Genomic DNA, 24,154 nt, shown 5'->3' with positions numbered 1-24,154 from the left:
CTGTTGACCAAGTCCACGCTCCTCCGTACGACGTCGCTTTGTCACCTGAAAACACAAACGTGAGCTAGCCGGCGGGTGTGTGCCGGAAACCTCTCCGATGCCTAAGTCAGAAAACTTGACAAATAGACAAAGCTCTAAGTTCTCAGAAAGATTGTGTTCAATTACCTCCTCCAAGGTGATGCTTGTGAGCTTTTATAAGTTTCATATGGCACAATCCTAGTAGGACTTGTATTTCTCCATGCAGAGTCCTCCTAGGATTCATTCTCCCAAGGATAATGCTTATCCTTTTACACCCTCCCCCACTGCTTGAACCAAGTGGGATGGTTTTCTCCATAGCCGAACTACCACACGGCCGAAATAACACGGGCTATGCTGAGCCATAGAGAAGGCCGAACTATCGTTAGCTCGGTCTTCTCCTTTAACTCATTACTTCGGCTGCCCCTGTTCAACCTTGGTGTGCTTAGATCAAACTTCCAAGTAACAAGTTTTGACCGACCTAACCAGATTGTGTCACGACCGGACTAACTCTGAAACTGGTCTTCCCAGAACATACTGCGACCGGACTAACTCTAAGACCGGCCCTACTCCGAGTTGTCTCTGGACCGGAGTAGCCATACTCTTCCTTGGGCCGAAGCAACTATCTCTTCTTGAGCCGGAATAAACTCACCTCCTTGGGCCGAAGTAACTTTGTCTCCCCAAGGCCGGAGTAACCTTGCCCTCTAGGCCGGAGTATTCAGTACGCCTTTTTACGTAGTCCTTCGCGTTTTGGGCCTCAATGCCCAACTCTCAGCTCGGCCCAATTTTTCCCAAAAATTACCCTCTCACTTATCTTGAAAATATGAAGATTGGAAATGATGATTATCATGTTAAGATTTCTTTGATTTAAAGAGAAAAGAAATGTATTTGGTGATGTATTTTTATCTATCCCTTGGAATATATATATATTATATATATATATATATATTACCCGTGCTATGCACAGGTGTTACCCAAAAGACAACCTAAGAGGGGGGATGAATTAGGTTTTTACAATTAAAAATTAATAATACCCTAATAAAAATTATGACTAGCATAATAGATAAATATAGTTAATGAAATAAAAATAATTAAAACAAGTGTTCTAACAACTATGTCAGTTAATGATTTTAGCACAGTGAAAATGTGAAATATAGCTACAACAATTTAAATAAAATAAAGAGATAAGGGAGAGAGAGGCAAACAAATTTGTAGTGGTTCGGCTTCAACTCGGCTTACATCCACTCCTGAAGCTTCATTTGAGATTTTCCACTGTGCTCTAGTTTCACGGGAGTGCTAGCAACCTCTTTACAAATAGAGCAATCCTCCACGAATTTTATACAAACTTTCTAAGTCAAGAACACTGAGTATACTACACTTTTATAAGGTTGAAAATAAGATGTTTTTGCTTTTACAGAAAGCTACAAGAATTATCTCTCAAAGATAGATATAAAAATGAAGCTTTGGTTTTTTTGTAAACCTCACACAAAAAAGATGGGCTTAAAGCTATAAGGCTTAGTGTATAATTTCTGAGAGAGGATGTAAACAAAAATTGAAGAATACTTCTCAGAGAATTTTTCAGAGAATAGATGTGAGTGATAGATCAAAGAATATTTTCAAGTTTTTTTTGTGGCTTGTTTACATTAGAGGCTTTGGTATATATAATGAAAATTATAGCCATTGTAGTCATTTTAATTTATAGTCGTTTATAGTCGTTGTAGTCATTTTAATTTATAGCCGTTGTACTTCCATCGTTATCAATTTGAATATGTTTTACTCTATCATTACAAATTTGAATATCTTCCACTTTAACCTTTTGAACCTTTTGGCCTTTTGAACCTTTATAGCCGTTTGTAGCCGTTGTACTTCCATCATTACTAATTTGAATATCTTTCACTTAAACCTTTTGAATCTTTTGGCCTGCTGCTGTGCTAAGCTGTTTGAACCTTTGTTTTGGGCTTTTTGAACTATTGATTTAATCAAATATTAAATACATTCTAACAATATTTAGGATAAAGGTTTAGGTGAGAAGTAATGGGACAAAATAAATTTTGATTCTATTTTTCTCTTTCAAATAAATCATCAAAATAAATTTTGATTCTATTTTTCTCTTTCAAATAAATCATCAAAATAAATTTTGATTAAAATATAATTAAATAAATCATCAAAATAAATTTTGGGTTCTATTTTTCTCTTTCAAATAAATTAAAACATAATTAAATAAATCATCAAAATAAATAAGTCTAGCAACCGGCATAAATTAATAATCAAAAATTAGTTTTTAAATTTAAATAATAATATAAAATATATCTAAAATATGTAGTAAAATGATTTATAATCAATAAAATTTTATGCATTTTTATCAGAGTTACACGTAAGAGAAAGTTTTTATTTTGATGCCAATAACTGTGTGTTCTAAGTTCTTAATAAAAAAATATTCATGTCATAATTTAATTGGTAAAAATTAAAAAGTGTATTACAAAAGTTATATTTACGATAAAATATGCATACATTTCATTTTATAAGTTTCATAATTTTAATTTACCATATGGTAGTAGTAAATTACATTTGTTAATATACTAATTTTTTCTTATTTTGTAATGCCTAAAAATTTATCTATTTAAAATTGTAAGAGTGTTGCTATTAGCACCCCCATCAATTATTTTGGACTCCCCATTTCATTAGACCCACACTTATAAATTCTAAAACCCTTAAAATTTCTTTTCTCCCTCCAAATAATACCAAAATTATCGTTGTGAAAACATTACACTGAATGCACTTCCACACCCCGAAAAGCCTCTCTCCCAAAAACCCTAACAAAACCCACGAATGTGATTATTACTCCATCTCCACATACTTGTTCATGACATGAGAAAATAAATATAGGGTTTGTTTGTTGTTGATTCAAAATTCCCCTTTTGTGGGTTCTGCGATCTCCACGAGTTTGAATTTGTGATCTCTCAGGTGAGTTTCTTTGACTCTGACAATTTCAATTCTTAATCCTTATCTTACTTAGGTTTTGTGTTTTTAAAGTTTGAAGATGGTTTATTAATAATGTTCGGTTATCTGTTCCCAAATGAATAAGAAATGTTCGGCTACTTGTTTCCGAACAAATAAACAATGTTCAGGCCTGTGTTCCCGAATTGCGGTCATATGTTCGAGAGTTCAGTCCCCAAAAAATGACGAACAGTTTTATTATTTTTGTCATTTTTTTCAAGAAACTTACCCTTACAAGGCCAATCTCTTTTGAGTTAAGAACACCATCATAGTTATGAACCTCTGCTAACGTTTTATTGTTGTACTCCTCTCATTTCATGGAGTTGTGGTTGCCAAAAAAATTTCTACTTATTGTCATTGTTGGAGAAGTGTAGGTAATCAAATGGTTGTCATCGTTAAAGCTGGGTAGGTTTTGGAGGTAAGATTTGGAAAAGATGGATGGATGGTGATGGAGGTGCTATCATAAACCCTAACTCATGATGTAGTTGGTGTGTAGGTTTAATTGTAAGATGGGGTGTCTCAAAATTATTAATGTCCTTTTTAATAATTTCATTTGAGGTTATTATTGTAATAAAAAAAGCTAAAAAATGATGGGGTCTAAAATAATTGATGAGATACTAATAACAGCATTCAATTATAAATTATCTTATGTCATAACTCTTACGTGAAAATAGATTAAGATTGACTTGTGGTGTTAGAGTTGGATTAAACATTAAGGTGACCAAGAAGTTAGTCGACTCAATATTTATGCCAATGTGACTTTTATCTAATCATTAGATTAACTTGTGGTATTAGAGTTGGATTAAAACATTCGAAGTGACCTAAAAGTTAATCAACTCAATATTTATGTCAATGTAATTTTCGAAAAATGCTAGAGACCTCAAATATTTGACCAAATGTCTCACATGGGTGTGAGACTCAGACCATGTGGGTCCCACATCATGTGAGACATTTGGTAAAACATTTGGGGACCTTAGCATTACTTGTGATTTTCACCTAATCATTAAAAATTGTCTTGATCTATATCCAATTTATGAATCATTTGACCTATTTATTTATTAAATTGGTAAATAAATATTTGTAAGTATTTTTTATAATAAAAATATGAACATAAAAGCATATTTTATGCATATTTATTAAAAAAAGTTGAACTTAAGTAACTATATATTTATGTTAATATTATGAAATGAATAGTTATATATATTTATGTATAAAAAAATTATCTGAGATAGAATTACCTTAAATTATAGGTCATATTCTAATCCTAATCATATACTTAATCTAAAAAATTGAAAAGTTAATTAGTAAAGATGTCTGATAATAATAAATTTAAATATTGTGTACAAATTATATCATTGATAAGTAGAATATTTTATAATAATCAATTTAAATCGACTAATATCTATATCAATATTACAGTATATTTAAATCTAAAAAACAATTATCAAAGGTTAGACTGGACTAGTTCATGGACCATATTTTAGTCTAAAAAATGCAATGGACCATAAAAATTTATTCCGAGAGTGAGTGCATGATATAAGTTTAAAGTTAGTCAAATGTTGCACTCACAATAAATGTAGACTATTATTTTTATTTTTGAATATTTTTTGATAGTCAAGTGAAGTTTTATGTCAAATTTATTAATTTAAAGTTAATACTTATTTTAAACTTTTCAACATAAATATTTTTTCCAATAAGAATTTGACATGTGTACTTGACATTTGTGACCATTTGATAAATTATGGTTAACAGTTAAAAAATTATTTAAATATTTTGAAATTATATATGATTCGAATTCTCTTTGACTTCCTTTTTAAATTTAAAATTAAATATAGTTTAGGCATAGCTAAAAAAATTACTATTTAACCAAAAAAATATAGCTAAAATTAGTTTTTGACATTTTATATACATTTTTTTTTATTGAATTTGAATTTGAAAATTATATGTGGTTAGATAAGTCAATAGTTTTACATTATATTTATATTTTTAGTTTCAAATATTTGAAAAATGAATAATATTTTGAAGTAAATATTTTTATAATTTTGAATTATATATTACTAAATTTAAATTTAGAATTTCCTTTTAAGGATTTTTAAATAACAAATTAGATGCTTAGATATGATTAAATTTATTTATTTAACTTTCTATATATAAATATGTTTTTAAAATTTAAAATTATAGATACGGTTAAATTCGCCAATAGTTGTATGTCACTTGTATTTCTTAACTTTTAAAATTTTATATTAATACTTTGAAATTCCTAAAGTCTCTTAGATCAAAAGTTTGTTTTGCTTGGTAATAGTATACGTATAGATATATAGATCAAAGTATACTCTACACCAAGAAACACACTGTCGATAAATTAGAAAGGAAAATTATGAAAAATATAATAATTGACTTTTTAAAGACTACATATATAAAATCAATAAAAGATACAATTCTTTATTTATTTATAATCTATAAAATAGAGCATAATCAATCACAAACTTTAATTTTCTTTTTAATAATATTGACTATTTAAAAGAATATGACATATTGATCCATTACATGTCTTAGAAGTAACAAAAATGCGAAAAATCTCACACTTAATCTTAGTACCGAGGCCAACAACCGTTTGTGGTTATCTTAGAATTTGAAGGAAGCATCCATAGTCATCTTCACATATGATTTTGGTTTATTATTGTTTTGTTGCTAACAAAGACCAGATAGACGTGGAGATTAAACTTGAATGAAAGCCAAAAGTAAAAAGAGAAAAATATTAAAATATTTTAAACACTAATGAAATCTTAACAATCACCATTTTGAAAGAGAGAGAAGTGTAAAGAATATTTATTCTGATAGAGATGAAGATGTTTCTTATGTAAGCTTCTTTTTTTTTTTAATAATAAATTCTTGCTAATTAGTTATGTAACGCCCTGAAAATATTACAATGAAACCATCTCACAACAATTACCCATTGACAATACATTCAAAATAAGATCTCTCTTTACATTCATATGAGTCAATGATTACAAAAGATAACATATGCAACTATACATTCACAAACCCTAACCATGAATCTACATGTGTCAATAGCAAGAGATATGAAATTAAAGTAAGAATAGATAAATTAATGCCCTGATGGTTACAACTTTCCAAGACGGTGCTTGGTTACAACAAAAGTGAGTTTAAACTCAATACAAATAAGGCTCTAGACTTGTACAAAATAATTACAACAGTTAACAAAAATAGAACTCTCCCATGCTATGGCCTTGGCGGAGGTATATCATCAGCACCAGAAAATGATTTTCTACATAGAGTGAGTCAAAACCCAATAAAGATACTCTAACATAGTGTATGAATTTTAATAGAGTTATAAGGTGAATGCATATGCAATGCTCGTATCAAAACATTTTACTTCTTTTTCCAAATCTATGTAAAGCCAAGTTTATATCACAATTCACGCAACAATTTCCTTTAGAATAGAAAACAGGGCGATGGATACAATACTGGGAATTTCTAGGACGTGTCTGCAAATAGGCTACAAGCATTACCAATTTGCCATTTTTACCGATATTAACTAGAAGGCTTGACACCTAACCACGTGAATTTTTGGACTTTCACCAAAAACACACAGGCCAACATAATATCACAACTAGACTGCTATCCAAATTCACTAAGGTATTCACCAATTTTTCTCAAAGCAACAACATTTTCAATGTGTTAATTATGTTACAATGATCAATGCAAATGAATGAGAAAATAGTTTTAATTCACCTAATTCTCATGCAATTCCTACAACAATCATAGCTATCCTCCACCGATAGCCAAAAATAGATATCTCTAAACAGATAATTAATTTCCAACACATATATACTTTCCAATATTTTCAAATAGAAGTGATATTTCATATCCAACTCCACCATCCATATCATCATCATCATCATCATCATTGTTTCAATTCCATAAAACTAACATTAATTTCTATTTTCTCTTTACAAAATCAAATTCTCACAATTTAGGGCAAAACCCCCATTTCTTTAAAAATCAATTTCCATGGATAAAATCCACTATCTATCACAACCGAACCCTTTTTACAAAGCCACAATCATATACCAAAACCCATTACGAAAATCCCTCTTTTGATTTCAAAGCCAAAACCCTAGGTTTTATTCAAAAATTTCCAAATCTCTAACTTGTTTAGGAAAACAAATAACTAAATTAAAAATCATAAAAAGAGTCAAAGTAATCCCTACCTCAAAGAAGAAGACTCAATGAAAGATGGGTAGAACTCGACCGAGGCGAAAACACGAACTTCTCCGATTAGAACGAACTCTTTTTAACAAAGAGACTAGTGTGATGAAATCACTAGATCAAGGTGTATTTGTGCCAAATGTTCAAGAACTAGAGAGAGAGAGAGAGAGAGAGAGAGAGAGAGACGTAAAAAAGTGATCCGAAAAGTGAACCTTACGACTTGATGTATGCGTAGACTGCTCGAGCGAACAAAGTGACCGCTCGAGCAAAGAATACCAGCTCCTAGTACTTTTGCAGACCTGCAAAAGTATTGAGGGTTCACAAAAATCGCTCGAGCGACGAAAAGATCGTTCGAGCAAAGAGGCCAAAATCGGGACAAACTTTCCTTTGAAAAACAAGTTACCAACCTGTCTCTAAATACGATGATAACACTCCAATAGCCAAACTCAATAAAGTACAAGATGAATAAAGATATGAACAGTGATACAAGACAAGATATCCCGAATCCAAGACAAATAACGGGTCGGTTCTAAACCGGAATCGTTATAAGCTAGGTAAAATATATAGTATATTTTTATTATGGAAAATAATTCCTTAAATTGTGTGTATTTTGAAATTTAAATCCCTAAATAATATGTCAATTAAACAAATTCTTTGTTGACTATAATTTTAAACTAGCAGTTGACCTGTATAGTGCATGAGTTTTTTTAAAAACATATTTGATGGTACAATGTGTGTTATGAAAGAATAGTTTTAATTTTAATTTAAAATGAAAATTAAAGTATGATTTTAATTATTTATTTCGATAATATTGGCGCTATTATTCTATAAAATTGTTACTTAAATACTTATTTTAATTAAATTATTTGTGTATTTTTGATAATTTTAGTTTTATCGTATTATAAAAGTGTAACTATCATATAACAATTTTGTATGATATATATTAAATTATAAAATAGTAAAATAAATACTCATTTTGATATTAAAAATAGTAGTTAAATTAGAAGAAGAATTAGTAATATAAAATTAAAAGTAATTCTAACTATTTAATTTTCTTTTATATTTATTTAGAAAATAAAAATATGTAGAAATAGAAATTATATAAAATTTATTAAAAAAATTAAATATAAATATGTTGTAGTTGGATTATCATATAATGATTTTATATGATATATATATACATAATTAAATTATAAGATTGCAAAATAAACATTCTTAATTAAATTAAAATATTAATTATATAAAAAAAATTCAACAGTGACTAACTAGGGAAAAGTCACATAATAACATCTAAACCAAATAAATAAATAAATAATGAAAACATCCAAATGATAGATATATCTCAGTTTGTGAAGTAACTAATCATCTGTAATATGATGTCAAAATAAAAAATAACTTATTGTTTAACAATTGAAAAAGTAATTTAAGCAAGAAATTCAAATTTTAGAGATTTCTTGAGAGTATCATTATTGTGTAGGTTTTTCCTTCTGTGAATTGTGATTATATAAAATAATATAAAAAATGGAGCATAATTTCATATATAGAATCACTATAAAATTTAAACGGCAAATTCATGATATAAAATTATTGGATATAGAATAATACACGGAAAAAAAAGACAATATAGCATTAAAAAAATTCTAATACCCTTGAAAGAATTAAGAAGAAAAAAGTGAAACGCAAAATTAATATTAGGTTAGTGGATTATCTCAATTTACGATGAAAAATATATAGAAAATAAATATTTATCAAATAGAATTCATATAAAATAAGTAAAATAATATAATTTAAATTAGGTTTGGATTTATGTAAAACTCTATATGTAATTAAGAAAATACATACTGACATGACTCTCTTAAAAAAAAAAAAGTCTTTATAATGTACCACATAAGCATGAGGAATTTTTTTTTTAATAATATATATATATGATTTTAAACCTTAAATTCTAATTTTTAGTAGCCAAATATATTTTTTTCTTTTTAAAAATAATCAAAAATCAACATAATTGGATTGGAGTTTTAGAACTCTCTTAAAGTTAGAAGGCTCATGTCTAATAGATATTATCATATTATGAAACCTAATCACCTTGCTTGTTTTCACTTTTCAAAAAATACTTTTCAGAAAATTTTAATTTCTTATTTTTCGTGTTTTTTTGTTTTTACTGAATTTTTTTAATATTTAAATTTTTTTTTTTACTTTTTAGACACACCTAACATAAATACACTTAAAAAATAAAAAAATTATAAAAAAAATCTAAATACCAAAAATATAAAAAAATATAAGAATTCGGTACATTTTTTATATTTTTATATATTTATTAATTTTTTGAAATATTTTTTCACAAATTTTTTATTTTTTAGATACATCTAAGTAAGGTGCATCTAAAAAAGAAAAAAAATGTTTAAAATTTAAAAAATATTCACTAAAAACAAAAAAAAAACACAAAAATCAAAAAAGTCAATTTTCAAAAAACTTAATTCAAAAAATTCAAACCAAACACACTGAATACTTTTATGACATGTGTATTTTTATAATTTATAAATTCAATAATTTGAGAAAATTATATTAAATTATATAATTTATCATAAATATTAATGATTAAAATTAATTTTTTTTATAAATCCGTAATTATTTTTTAAAAAATACATTATAAAGTATTGTTTTATATTGTAATTACAAAAAAGACTCTCTTGACACGCAGTAGCAGAGTGTAGTGGTGTCCCGGCTTAACAGTACAGAGTTTCTTCTAATACAGTATTTTATAAACAGCTAACACTCTCTCTCTCTCTCTCTCTCTCTCCTAAAAGACACACATTTCTAGAGATAGAAGAGCTAACAATCTTGATGCAGATTTTAAAAGCGGTCTCTCTAGAGAGATAGAAGAGAGAACATGAACAGAACACACATCTATTCTATTGCCTATTGAACTGAAGAGAGAGAAACTTTTTCCACATCTACACTTTCTTTCTCTCACTATATTCACATATGTTTCTGTGTATCGCTGATTCGAAACCCTAGAGATTGTGTGTGTGTGACGAGAAGGTTTTGGTGTTTGATGTGAGATATTGTGGTAGATCCGAGATGGAGGAAGTTTCCGGCGACGGCGGATGGACAGCGGATATGAGTTACGGCGGCAATGTACGGTTGACGGCGGAGCCTGCGACGCCGTTGATGGCGTCAGGATCATCTTTCAAGGAAGGGGGGAAGAGTTCGAGGAGGCGAGCTCCGCAGCGGCAGCCGAGTATGGACGCGGATGAGTTCATAAATTTGCTGCACGGCTCGGATCCGGTGAAGGTGGAGCTCAATCGGTTGGAGAATGAAGTCAGGGGTGAGAATGCGAGTTGATCTGGTTGTTTTTTTATTTGATTTGGTGTTTGTCGATTTGGTTGTTGATTTGATTTTCGTTTCTGCAGATAAGGATCGAGAATTGGGGGAAGCCAATGCGGAGATCAAGGCATTGAGGTTGTCAGAACGCCTTAGAGAGAAGGCAGTTGAAGAGGTTCTCTCTCTCTCTCTCTCTCTCTCTCTCTTCTATGGAATTCGAATTGCCATTTTATATATATATTTTTAATATAAATAAATGCTAGTCTCAATTCATTTGGTCAACTCTATGTAACTTACAATTAGTCAGATTTGTGTTGTATGCTTATGCTCTTTACTTTGAATTTTTCTGAATTAGCTAACTGGTGTTAAGCTAATGAAGTTCTCAATATGTACTTTTAAATTTGTGGACCATTTTGGGAGTTGTCAGTGTCTATTAATCTGAAACTTCTCTTAAACTTCCATTTGTGTTGTCCTGTTTTCCCATTAGGTATTAGGCTGTATACTCAAGCTGGTTTCTTTCTGTTTTAGATAATTTATCATTGCAGCTGATTCAAGCATCAGATTCTTATCGATTATAGTTCATCATCCTAGCTGATTCTATTATTACTTGTACTCAGTTGATGCTTGTGAGTCTCATTAGCTAAGAAGCACCAATACGGACATGTTATATGGCACTGGCACGGTTGCGACAACAAGGAAATTTTAAAAAACATAGGACATGAGGCATGAGAGACAAATGCAAAATGTATAGATTTATATATTTATTATCTGTGATATATAAGGATGAACAATTGTTATATGTATAGTGAAGTATATATATTATCTGTGAATTTCAACTTATTTTATTCAAATCTGTAATGCGTTTCATGTATGTCTAAGTGATACTCGTGTTTCCTAGTGATACAAATGTGTTTCCCATGTGTTTGAAGCATATTGGGTCTATGAAGTTTTGAACTGTAGTAAGAGATGTTTGGATGTGTGTCCAACAAATGTCAAGAAATGTCCAATGATTGTTGTGTCGGTGTCCGACACGACATGGCCCTACTTAGAAGTGTTCGTGCTTAGCCCATTTGCCTATGTTTCCCCAATTTGATTTTCAAAGCAATAATATATCTGAAGTTATTTCTATTGACATGGAAAATCCAGCATGCCTTAATGTTTTATAAAAGAGTTTGGGTTATTTATCATCAAAAAAGGGTTGAGTTTGCATGGGGGAAGAGGGACTTTAACATATAATAATTCCATATTTATAATGAAATATAAGCTTGTTTGGTTTGTGAATTTTGAATTCACTTTTTAGAAAATTAAAACTTTTGTTTTCCATATTTTTTTTTTCACTGAATTTTTTTTTTAATATTTTAAGCATTTTGTTTTTAAATTTTTAGATACACCTAACATAAATACACTTAAAAAGTATAATATTTGTGAATTTTTTTTTTTAAAAAATTCACTAAATACCAAAAATACAAACAAACAAACAAACAAACAAAAAAACAAAAATTCAGTACATTTTTTGTATTATTGTGTATTTGTTGATTTTTTAAAGATATTTTACGTTTTAGATACAATTAAGCTATGTTGCGCGGACTCTTCAAAATAAATCAAATACCCGTGTCAGATAACTGACGCTTGATAACTGACGCTTGGACAAGGGTATGGGATATGTGTCCGATACTTTTCAACAAATACTTCTTATATAATTGTATATAAGACTACTATTATCTGGATATATTATTGTATAATTGCTATAAATATCATTTTGACACTGTAAGTTATATATAGTACCATTTTATCTCACATACTAGATTAAAAATATAAAAATATGACATTTTTTTCCTGAGTCCTTGTACCCTTAAATTTATGATTTGATAAGTCCGACCTCTCGATACATACCCACACCCGACAACCGTACCCGAGTCCATGTAACATAGCATCTAAGTAAGATGCATCTAAAAAAGTAAAAAAAATTGCTTAAAATTTTAAAAATATTCACAAAAAATAAAAAAAACACGAAAAACAAAAAAACTCAATTTTTAGAAAATTGAATTTAGAAAATTGAGACCAAACACAGTGGTTTCCTATCTAGACTAGCTCAATACTTCGTTAATTTAAAATTTAGGTAGGATGTTTGTTTTTTTTTTTTTTGTCCTTTATTTTATTTTAAAAAACCAGCATTTATTTCTTTAACTTGTAATTCCTCTGAAGCCAGTGTATTTTCTTCAGTAATTTTTATGAATCTTTAATTATTTATTACTCGTTGCATACTTTATGCATATGCTATCGTGTGCTTTTTAGGTCAATCCTTAGGTGCTTTGCCTGTTTTATTGAGATTAGCTGTCCAGTTCTCTGTATTAGAGGGGAAAAAATTTACATTAGGATTGGATTTAAAATTTCCATGGAATCTTTTGGCTGTAAGGATTCTAAAGTCAGCCATGCTGACATTGGTGTGTATCCCTGATGTTGTATGATTTGGGTAATTTTGGCCTGTGTTACATGGACTCTTCTATTTCCCCCACAATACCCGTGTCCACCGGATATGACATGGATAAGGGTGTGGGATATGTGTCCGACGCTCGTACCCAATTTAGACACTCAGATCCTTTAATTTGTGACAATACATGAAGAAAAAGAAACTTGCATTTGTTAGTAAAACAATATTTTTAGGCTCCCACATGAATTAGATATAGAAATTTCATATTTTTTTCTAATATATTTCTACATAATTTAAATCATCTCATCCGAGAATATTATATAATATACAATATATATGTGCATATGACGTGTCCCCGTATCCATATCTAATTTTGGATACATACCCCAAGATCCTAAGATTTAAATTTATGAAGGTCTGACGCTTGGATACACACCCGCACCCGACACTCGTACCCGAGTCCATGTAACATAGATTTTGGCAGCTTGGTGTTTAATATTGCTTCTTGGACATGTTTAGGCACAGTTTCTGTATATGTACACATGTACTGCTTATTGTTTAACTGTATTGATTGCCAATACTCGGCATAAGTGGTTATGGGATTCTGCAAGAACCTTTAAGAAGATATATCCCAAAGCAGTTAAAAGTCACGCATATGTGTGTGTTTTGACCAGTTATTCCGAAATGTAATACTACAAAATTTGATGTGGGTTGTTGCTGTGTTGCAGGGCCCTTTCTTTTCTATATGTTATTCTTGTTATTTCAGACAATGTTTCCACAGTAATATATTGTAACTGGAAGGAAACTTGACATTGTTTTCTCTGGTTTTCCACATTGTAGCTTACTGAAGAATTGGCCAGGGTGGAGGAGAAACTCAAGTTGACAGAGTCTCTTCTAGAAAGCAAAGTATGGCGTGCAACTCTTTTCAGCTTTAATGTATTTTTGTTATCCTTTGTTTAAGTGCTATATTTATTGAGAGATTTCCTTTTTGCAGAATCTTGAGATAAAGAAAATCAACGATGAGAAGAAGGCCTCTATGGCAGCTCAATTTGCAGCAGAAGCCACTCTTCGAAGGGTTCATGCTGCTCAAAAAGATGATGATATGCCTCCAATTGAAGCCATCCTTGCACCTCTGGAGGCTGAACTTAAGATTGCTCGACAGGAGGTATTTAATGTTTTTGATCCCTAAACTTCCTTTGAGCTCTTGTTTGAGTTCTTCCATGATGACCAAAATAAAATGCCTTTTGCTCCTAGAGGCTCTCTAGCATTTCCTCTCTTGATTTTTGGAATAGGGAGCCATTGATTTTTTGTTCAAGTTTGATTTTTTATTTCATAGAAGAATGGTAATTAAAAGGAGTGTCAGCTCTTGGAGGGTGTTTCTGTCACAGAATATGAAAATAATTTACAGTTTTTTTTGTTGATTGGATGTAATTGTTCCTTTTCAGATTGCGAAGCTGCAGGATGACAACAAGGCATTAGATCGCCTCACCAAGTCAAAAGAAGCTGCTTTACTTGATGCTGAGAGGACTGTTCAGATTGCATTGGCAAAGGCTTCCATGGTGGATGATCTCCAGAATAAGAACCAAGAATTGATGAAGCAGATAGAAATTTGCCAGGTATGGTGGTCATCGAGGCTGATTTTGTTTGTAAGATCATCAAATCTTTGGGCATGTATTTTGATGATTAGTGTGTTGAATCAACATGGATTTGTGTCTAATGGCATTTATATATCAGGAAGAAAATAAAATTTTGGATAAAATGCACCGCCAAAAGGTTGCTGAGGTTGAGAAGCTTACCCAAACTGTACGTGAGCTTGAAGAGGCTGTCCTTGCTGGTGGTGCAGCAGCAAATGCTGTGAGGGATTACCAACGCAAAGTTCAAGAGATGAATGTAATCTGAAACATATTAAACCTTTGGGTTTCGATTCAATACTTGCCTATGAACGTTCTTCCAGTGGAGATATAAATGATGCTCAAAATTGGATGTATTTGGTCATGTGTTTTTCAGGAGGAGAGAAAAACTCTTGACAGGGAGCTGGCACGTGCAAAAGTGACAGCTAACAGGGTGGCAACAGTAGTAGCTAATGAATGGAAAGATTCTAATGACAAAGTGATGCCGGTGAAGCAATGGCTTGAAGAAAGAAGGTTTTTGCAGGTGTATTGTGGTTTCTAATCAATTGTTATTTAGGACTATTTAAATTTTGACATGTCGTTTCATGTGATAAATACATATAAATTTTTTGGGTAAAAATACTTATAAATTTAGCTTCTCTGGTTTTAATAGTTACTAACCAAAATTTGCTGTGATAGGGAGAGATGCAGCAACTCCGGGACAAGCTTACTATAACTGAAAGAGCTGCAAAATCTGAAGCTCAGTTGAAAGTAAAAATCTGAGTTCACCATGATGTAGCTAGCTACTACGTGTTTAACATATTTCGTAGCCTGGTTTTGAATTGAGCTCTTGTTGCACTTTCTAGGAAAAATACCAACTGAGACTCAAAGTACTTGAAGAGAACCTGAGATTGTCAAACAGTAGCAATCGCAGCACTCCAGAGGGAAAAAGCGTGAGCAATGGCCTTTCGCGTCGCCAATCTTTGGGTGGAGCTGATAACATCTCCAAATTGACCTGCAATGGTTTTTTACCAAAGAGATCTCCATCCTTTCAGTTGAGGTCTTCTGGTACCAGTTCGGTATTGAAGCATGCAAAAGGGACATCAAAGTCATTTGATGGCGGCACTCGGTCATTAGATAGGGGTAAAATTCTCTTAAATGGAACAGGTCCAAATTTTAATCTAAGCCAATCTTGCGAAGGCACAAAGGAAGCTGAAGTCAATAGTAATACCTGGAAAGGAAATCCAGAAGAAAAACCCAATGACTTCCTGCCAATGGATACAGAGGATACTGTTCCCGGGCTTTTGCATGATTTGCTGCAAAAAGAAGTGATTGCCTTGAGGAAAGCTGGTCATGAAAAAGATCAAAGCCTTAAAGACAAGGATGATGCAATAGAGGTTGATTTCTTGTCATACTCAATTTATGATTCTGCTTTGTATACTTTTGGTTAAATTTTGGGTTGTGATTCTTATTTCTCAGATGTTGGCAAAGAAGGTTGATACTCTAACCAAGGCGATGGAGGTTGAGGCCAAGAAGATGAGAAGGGAGGTTGCCGCCATGGAGAAGGAGGTAGCTGCCATGCGTGTGGACAAAGAACATGAAAACAGGGCCAAGCGGTTTGGGAATTCTAAGGGTCCTGTGAACAATTCACAGCTGCTCCCTGGAAGGTATGTGTCTCATCTTATTCCCACATGTACGTCTGCAGAATTATTAATAGAATATAGCACAATTGTATTGCAATTACATGTTGTCTCCTTTTGATTATTGAGGATAGCAGCTTTCTTGTAATTCGATATGTTCTCCCTGCTTTTAACATTCGTTATTATTTCTAGGGCATATTAACTACTTAGCCAGAAAATAAAAGTGCTTTTAACATCCTGGAAGTTGTAATGTTTATAATTGTAAGACATTTTACTTATATCTGATTATCTAAGGTGCACCCCAGGCACATATGAGGCATTTTGATTCTCAGGAAAAAAAAAATGCTTTTTGTTTGAAGTTACAAGTAAGGTGCATTTGGCATCTTCGTTTAATTATTTCTTGTAAGGGAAGAAAAGAAGAAAAAGAAATAGAGATTTCTTCCTTTACCATTCATAAGTTTCTAAGTTAAAATTTTGCCTCTAATGTAGGGTGGAAAAAAGATTAAATAATGCTTGAATGGAGCAAACCGTGCTTGTGTTTTTGACTTGCTACAAGGACCTTTCTTAGTGAGTTTTGTCAATTGGCAAAATAGAAACTCCCAATAGGACTTGCACTGCCTTGTTGCTAACATTACATTAATATTTGACGAGCAGTTTTTGGCAGTGTGAGTTAAAATGCAGACTCCCATGCAATTTGAAAAGTGAACTATTAATAAATTACCGTAAGATTATTTAATTAGCAGGAGTTGCTTTATGGGGATAGGCACACATTTTTATATTTGTGATAACTTTGGTCTCATTTCGTTTTCAGATATACTACATAAGGAGTAATATAATTTGTTTTTGATTGTGGACAATACCGTGTGTGACATAGAGAGTAACTGAGTTGGAAGTCATCGTAGAAAAGAGCTTTTGACTGTTTCCCTTTCTGTATTCCTAACCTTAGCTATTAACTTAGGTAGTTGATGCTGAGATGATTGCATTAGAGCTGTAGCAGTATCATGTAAGATAATTATTACATGATTGCTAAACTTCTTCTTTTTTGGTTGTGTAAATGTTAGTATATCACTGAGTAGCAGGAAACTCCTACTTGAGTGATGTTTCTTACTCAGACACGCAATTCCAACTGAGATAGGACCCCTCAAACATACAAATCTCAAAAAAACAAAAGAATAACAACTCAAACTTATTCTAGTACTTTCTATTTACATAATATTTATTTAAATTTAACAAAGACAATTTGTAGTGACCTCAATCTCCACTGATAATTCATATTGTAACACATTATAACTAAGCCAAAAAAAAAAATGTTAGAATTAGAATATATTTATATATGTATTTTATAAAATATATACACGCTCCCATAGACACTACCAACCTTAAAAACTTCTATATGCTCTAGATCCCTCGCACCCTGCTGTCGTCCCCACCACCGCTTTGTGCAACCAAGGTATATCATTTAGAAACAAAATCAACATAATATTTGTCATGAATCATGATATTGCCGTACTTTATAGGAGTTGCATTTTGGCATATAATCAAGGAAGCACGGGTGCGGGTACGAGTACGGTACGGGTACGAGTGCGGGTACGCCGATTCGGCAAAACTCAAAAAAAGTATGATACGGGTACGGCTACGGTACGCCGATATTTTTTTATTTTTTTTTAAATATAATTTTGATTAAAGGATCCAACCTACAAATTAAAATTAAATATCAAAACTAAAAAAAAAACTACTCATTTTCCTATAATTTAAAACCATTAAGCGTTAAAAATAATATTTGTGAAATCTCTCACTTTGATATGTTATGCACTGTGAATTTGTGATCATAATTTATTTTTAAAATCTTTCTTTTTGCTCATCAATTTGCTATTTTTATAGGGTGAGACCAAAGAAATAACAGGAGACCAAAGAAAGATTTAAAGTTAATTACCAACAATAAAGGAAAAAAATTCTCAATTGGTGCAGGTTGTCAATTGCAATTTGCATAATATATAAAATTGCATCATTCCCAACAACTACTAATCAACTAATACAGTATCAATTTTTAATGTTTTGTGCATAAACTTTAAAAGTTTGTTATGATTAAAGATTTTATAAAGAAATTCTAGGAGGATCTAAAGCAAAAGCATAATGCATAGTCATACACAGAACTACCCTTTATAGGCCTTGTTATTTTTTTTGGTTCAAATTGCTTTTTAAAAACATTAAAATCATTTGTTGATATGCTTCTACAATTTATACAGACAAACAGGACAACAGAGAAACATCAAAATTACTGATCTGCAAGGGCACCAAAAAAAATAAATAATAATAATAATAATTGCTAATTTGCAAGGGCAGAAAAAAAAAAAAAAAAAAGAAAAAAAAAAGGGCCTTGGCGTACCCACGCCGTACCCATGGCGTACCCGTGGCGTACCCATGCCGTACCCGAATAAGCCAAACGTACCGGACCCTCTTTTGCCGTACCCGGTACGCGTACCGCCGTACCGGTACGCGTACCCGCACCCGGTAAGTACCCGGTACTCGTACGGCACTATTTTTGGAGTACCCGTGCTTCATAGCATATAATCCTCATGGGATATTTCTTTTTTGTGATTGTATTGGTGCTATTTTAATGCCCATATCAAGTCATGCAAGGTGTATAGAAGGTTTCCCTCATAGATTTATGGATAATGAAAATTTTAGAGAAAGCTCTATGAAACAACTGACCGAGTCTATTTTGCTGCATATACAAACAATATAGGCCTTGTTTGGTGCAGCTTATTGTAAGTTAAAAGTTAATAATTAGACAGCAGAAGCTACAAGCACCACTTCCCCAGCTTCTAGAGAATCAATTTTTTCAGCTTATTTAAGTTATTTATGCCTAATAAGTTGTAAGTTGAAGTTGTACCAAACAGTCTGATACAAACTCTCAAAGTATAATAAGCTATAACCAGGTCATTTAAGCCGTAACCATGGTTGTTAGATTGTATGATTCACGATTCAATTCATATGATTTGATACGAATTTCAACAAAACTATTTGAATCATGTTGTTGAATTAGAATTGAGTGAATCGTATGATTCATCTTTACGATTCGCTACGATTCATTGTGATTCACAGGATTCACTGCGATTAAGTTTTATTTCTATTTTCGTTTGCATAATGCATGAAACATCATCGTTTTCACCAAACTATGAAGATATATAGAAGAATTAATTAATTATATTGATATACGTGATTTTATATGGATATACATATATACAATTTAGTCATATTGATAATTTATTTTATTTTAAACACTGTATTTTTATATGTATATAAATATAAAAAATTATATATCATATTAAATAAAAATGAATCTTACGATTCACGATTCGATATGAATCACAATTAACTATTTTAGCAAAATGATTAACGATTCAATTCTTGATTTGACCACATTGGTTGTAACAAACACCCCCATAAGAAGGTAAACAAAAAAAAAATTGAATCGAGCATGATTGTTGAAATTCATTTTGAACATTTTTGCCCACTTAAGAAGCACGATTGCGGACATGCAACATGGACATGTTAACATGACAATATTCAAAAAATGCAAGACATGACACGTGGGTACATATGTGAAATATTTTGTTTTATATACTTATTATATGTCATGTATATGCATATGTCATTCAAAAATAATAAAGAAAAGCAATATAAAATTGATTCTTATAAATTTACACTTTTTTTGTCTTTTCTAATTGTATTCTCCGCTTTTTGTTCAAACTTATAATCATGGTTATCAAAATCACAATATGGAGATCCTAAACTACCAAAACAACCCAACTTGTTGTAAAATTGGTGTTATAGTAGGAATGGAAAATCATGTGAGATCGTAGGTAGGTAGGCTCACTGTGTTTGTGATTTTTCATCTTAATTTTAATATGCATCATCCTTATTTTCATTTTTACCTTATTTTTAATATAAAGTAAGAATCTTATGATCCTTGATCCGATCCACTGGACCCTCTCACTGTTTCTGCATAGGATCCTGATTTTAACAATCATACTTATAATTAGTTTCATGTGTCTAAGCAATGGACATATGTGTCCTCTAAATGTCCGAAGCGTGTTTGGGGCTAAAGAATTTAAGAAAGTGATAGGACACATTTGAATGAGTGTCCAACACGTATTGGGAAACGTCCAACGAATGTCAGTGTCCAACAAGGGCACGACATGAACACACTACCTTCATAGAAGTGTTGTGCTTTATAGGTACCCACTATGATAATTCTTTCGGGGGCTATCCTGGACAGCTATGAGCATCAACTGAATGTGCTCAAGCTGCTGAACACACTGTCTTGTTCTTGCTTAAGCTGTCATGAACCTCTTTAAAACAAAAACAAAAAAAAGTTGTCGTGTACAAAGCATGCAAGCCATTAAAGTGTTCATGCTACATGTGCTCAAAATATCTTAATCAAAGAAGTCATAGTTATCTTTGTGACAAAAAGTGAACTTGTTTTCAAATTCTCGCACATGCACAGAGAGTCCATTTTACATGGGGCAATGGTGGGAAGGAAAAGGCTTGAGATGGAGAGCATTCTCATGTTTGTTAGTGAAGAAGGGGTGAGAACCTAAGAGAAAGTAAAGCTGGGAACGCTTGCCATTTTCTTTCTACCCAAAAGAACATGGATGCAGAAGGTGTTGTACATGAGTTAAATAAAAGAAATAGATTCATGATAAATTAAACTGGAAAAACAACAGAACAAGAATTCATGGGAAATTACATCTTGATGAATAGATAAACATATAACCAATTAAAATACTGAAATGAGAAAAGAAAGCAAACTGAAGCCTGTGTGATACTACGGTCTCCTTAAAACAGATTCGTCGTCTCACCGTGCTGGAGGTATGTCGGTGTCTGTCTCCCAGGATACGACGGTTTAGAACCTACTAAGCAGCTTAGCTCCGACAAATTGATAATGGCAGCACTCTCTCACACAGGAAGAATATATTGTAGGAGCAGACTAACTATAATATGAAAGCAAAAATTTCTATATTTCAACCAAAGAGGATGGTCTCCTTTTATACACAATGGGAAAAAGAGGAGGAGAGAACTTGGCTTATTTTTGTGATCATATTCACAATGTTGAGCATGCCTTTATATGGGCATCTTTGGCAAGACATATGGCAAGGCCATGTGTACCTCATGGCTTCCAAAACCACGTGTCCCTCGTGGTTAGGTCATGTGTCCCTCATGGTCTAAGACAACATTAAGGCCATGTGTCTCTCATGGTCTAAGACTATTAAGGCCATGTGTCCCTTATGGTTAGGCCATGTGTCTCTCATGGTTAGACCATGTATAAAATGCTCAATCAACATTCTCAATCTCTTATTCATGAGGCCAACTTTATGAGACAATTTTCATTCTGTTCTCAAACCAAAAAATCATTTTTCCCAAACAAAAGGCAGGGAATAAGCTTTTTTCCTCCCCTCCCCTTGAAATAACATCCTTTGCTATTATGGCACAATGTTTAAATGAAACCTCAACCGTTGGCCTCTCTTTCTAATTTCTTCTTGGATGACAAAACAAATGTAGGACAAGATATTGTCCTTTCCTTGAGAATACACCTTTCCTCCCTCCCTCCCATCCCATTTTTCATTCCCCTAACCAAATACACATAGGGCATGTTTGTTTGGGTGGACATGGCCTTAGGATTAGATTAATAACCCAATAAAATGTGTAATCCGATGATTGGCTAAGAAAATTGTAGTTTGGGCTAATAGTCCCTTTGGACACAGTATACCCCATATTGGGACTATTGAATCCCATGAGGGGGGTGGCTTACAACATGGAGGACTAAGGAGACATTCAGACTAGTTAGTCAAAATTGCAAAACTCATAGGATGTTGTTAATCCCTTCTCATAATCTTGAGTTAATCCAAACATGAGATATAATACACAATCGGAAGGGAGTGCGGAGTCGGTCTTCTGTTAAGAGCTGCATAAGGTGTGAGAAGATTGAGCCCCGTGTAAACCTCTGCTTATTTTGGATGATAAGTTTTCTTTCTGTCATAGATTTACTGATCAATGGACAGGAAAAAAACTTTGTTATGTGTTTTAATTCGTTTCTTTATTTGTTCTTTTTAAAATGTTCTTTTTCCTTTGCTTGTTTGTATTGCATGATGTTTTCTGGATGGTAGTTGTAAATGTTTCCTAACATTGAAAGCTCTGAATTTATTTATTTATTAATTTTTTATTTTTTGCAGTGAAGGCTTGTGAAAATAACCCATTAGTTTATCTTAGTTACTTTTTTCCTAATTTGTAAGTCTGTTTAATCTGCTGAATTTTTAGGATTGTACTGAACAAATTCAGTCACTGCTAAAATTTGTTACTGCTTCATTTTGGTCATTGTTGTCTCGAAACTCATTAAAGATAACAAGTCATTCTGTTGTGCAGAAATATAACACGAGGTGGGTTAACACGCAGTACCCAATGACAAGAACTCCAATTGCAGCAGTAAGAGTAATTTGGAATAGGCCTTCTCTTGGGTCTTTTTATCTTCTTGTTTCCCCCTATTTTCCCCATCTGTGGTTGATTACAATGTTGTAACTAGCGTGCCAGTGGTCCCGCATCCACTGAGTTTGACAAGAAGTGAAAATTCAACTTGGGAAGAGAACTGGTGGAAGATGTTGGTATGCTTCTTCTGACTTGGACTGTTATCCTTCTGGTTAGAAGTCGTCAAGATAGAAAATGGAGGATATTGAAGTTGAGCTAACCTTATGTTAGATTTATTTTGAGTGGGCAGTAATTGTGTGGTTGTATAGGTAGCTTGTTGGCATTTCCTTACGTGGTCTGCTGCTTTTTCCCCCCTCTCGTATGCAGCCTATATTTGTAATCTGCAGCTAGTGTGAGTGTCATCGGTAAAGGTTTGTCAATATTCTTGTAATATCTGATAAAAATCAGAGTTTCCATGATTACGTCCCTTTTTCATCTATAGTTACTCGGCTTTTTCTTTGTGCACGAATGCTTGTGAATTGTTATTTGTCGGAAATATGCTTTTAAGACTGTTTCTCCATTTTAGTAACTCTTGCTTATTTGGTGGATGGAAGCGATTTTCATAATTTATCCACTAATAGGTCTGCCTGGAAGTTGTCATTGTATACTCCCGTGGGTTGGAAAGTAGGATTTGGGCATGAAGAGAGCGAATAAGGCCACGGGGAACGGTTTGGGTGGGTGATTTTTCTCTGAACCACTTGTTGCTATGGCAAGTTAATGGCCATTGAAATGGGTCATTATGTGGATTGCTGAAATTAATATGCAGTTTAGAGGGCTTAAACTTGTGGTAACTTGTGATAAGTTGGTTGCATTGATGGCAGTTTTAGTGCTTGGCCTTTGTTAGGTCAAGATATCCCTTTCTATGCCACTTTGGCTTTGCCATTTATGTCAGATACAGATAGGGTGGCAAATTGGGGAAATTATGGCTGCTCTCCAGTCCGTCATCGGACTAGACGGATCTGTTGGGCCGTGGTGGGCTCTAATCCGGGCTCATTTCAATGATCCAAACCATTTAATTTGTAGAGCTTGTTGAATGTATCATCCTTGTAAAACATCACGTTAATTGGATATCGTTAGCTACTTGATCAGATCACTTTTCTGTTAACGGCAAGTATGATTTTCAAAATAAATTGTGACAATCAGTGGCTATCGATATCCGATCAACGTAATCTTTTACAGGGGTGATATACTCGACAAACTTTAAATATTAAACGGTTTAGATCATTGAAATAAGATCGGGTTAGGGCCTAATACGGCCCAATAGGACCATCCAGTTTTGCTTTCAAAGTGCCCTTGCCAAAATTTGATACTCTTTTACGTGGGGGTGAGCAAAAAATTGTAAACTGATCTGATCTAGATCGAATTGAATGGTTTGGTTT

The 24,154-nt window shown here is 32.4% G+C and overlaps 1 protein-coding gene across 2 annotated transcripts; it reads left to right on the top strand.

Moving 5' to 3' along the window:
* Positions 1 to 9,938: 9,938 nt before the first annotated feature.
* On the top strand, positions 9,939 to 23,295 carry LOC114292283 (microtubule-associated protein 70-2). Of its 2 annotated transcripts, XM_028236190.2 has the most exons (12): positions 9,958 to 10,573; positions 10,659 to 10,744; positions 13,841 to 13,906; positions 13,995 to 14,165; positions 14,446 to 14,616; positions 14,735 to 14,890; positions 15,008 to 15,154; positions 15,310 to 15,381; positions 15,477 to 16,007; positions 16,090 to 16,277; positions 22,487 to 22,541; positions 22,677 to 23,295. In XM_028236190.2, the coding sequence occupies exons 1-11, from the start codon at positions 10,327 to 10,329 to the stop codon at positions 22,497 to 22,499; spliced, it is 1,848 nt and encodes a 615-aa protein (XP_028091991.1). In that variant the 5' UTR covers positions 9,958 to 10,326; the 3' UTR covers positions 22,500 to 22,541; positions 22,677 to 23,295. The 2 variants fall into 2 exon arrangements, with proteins under 2 accessions (XP_028091990.1, XP_028091991.1); XM_028236189.2 differs by lacking the exon at positions 22,487 to 22,541 and having other exon boundaries at positions 9,939 to 10,573.
* Positions 23,296 to 24,154: the final 859 nt, after the last annotated feature.

Source organism: Camellia sinensis, chromosome 11, assembly GCF_055761805.1.
Source record: "Camellia sinensis isolate YWXY chromosome 11, ASM5576180v1, whole genome shotgun sequence".
Classification (NCBI taxonomy): Eukaryota; Viridiplantae; Streptophyta; class Magnoliopsida; order Ericales; family Theaceae; genus Camellia; species Camellia sinensis.
Note: the sequence above shows the minus strand (reverse complement) of the source record. Positions and strands in the feature narration are given on the sequence as shown.

Excerpts from the sequence above, each read along its gene's own strand:
- LOC114292283 (XM_028236189.2), top strand. The coding sequence starts at position 10,327 with ATGGAGGAAGTTTCCGGCGACGGCGGATGGACAGCGGATATGAGTTAC. Across the intron at positions 14,617-14,734 it reads AGCAGATAGAAATTTGCCAG|GAAGAAAATAAAATTTTGGA; the intron begins GTATGGTGGTCA and ends TTTATATATCAG. Across the intron at positions 14,891-15,007 it reads GCAAAGTTCAAGAGATGAAT|GAGGAGAGAAAAACTCTTGA; the intron begins GTAATCTGAAAC and ends TGTGTTTTTCAG.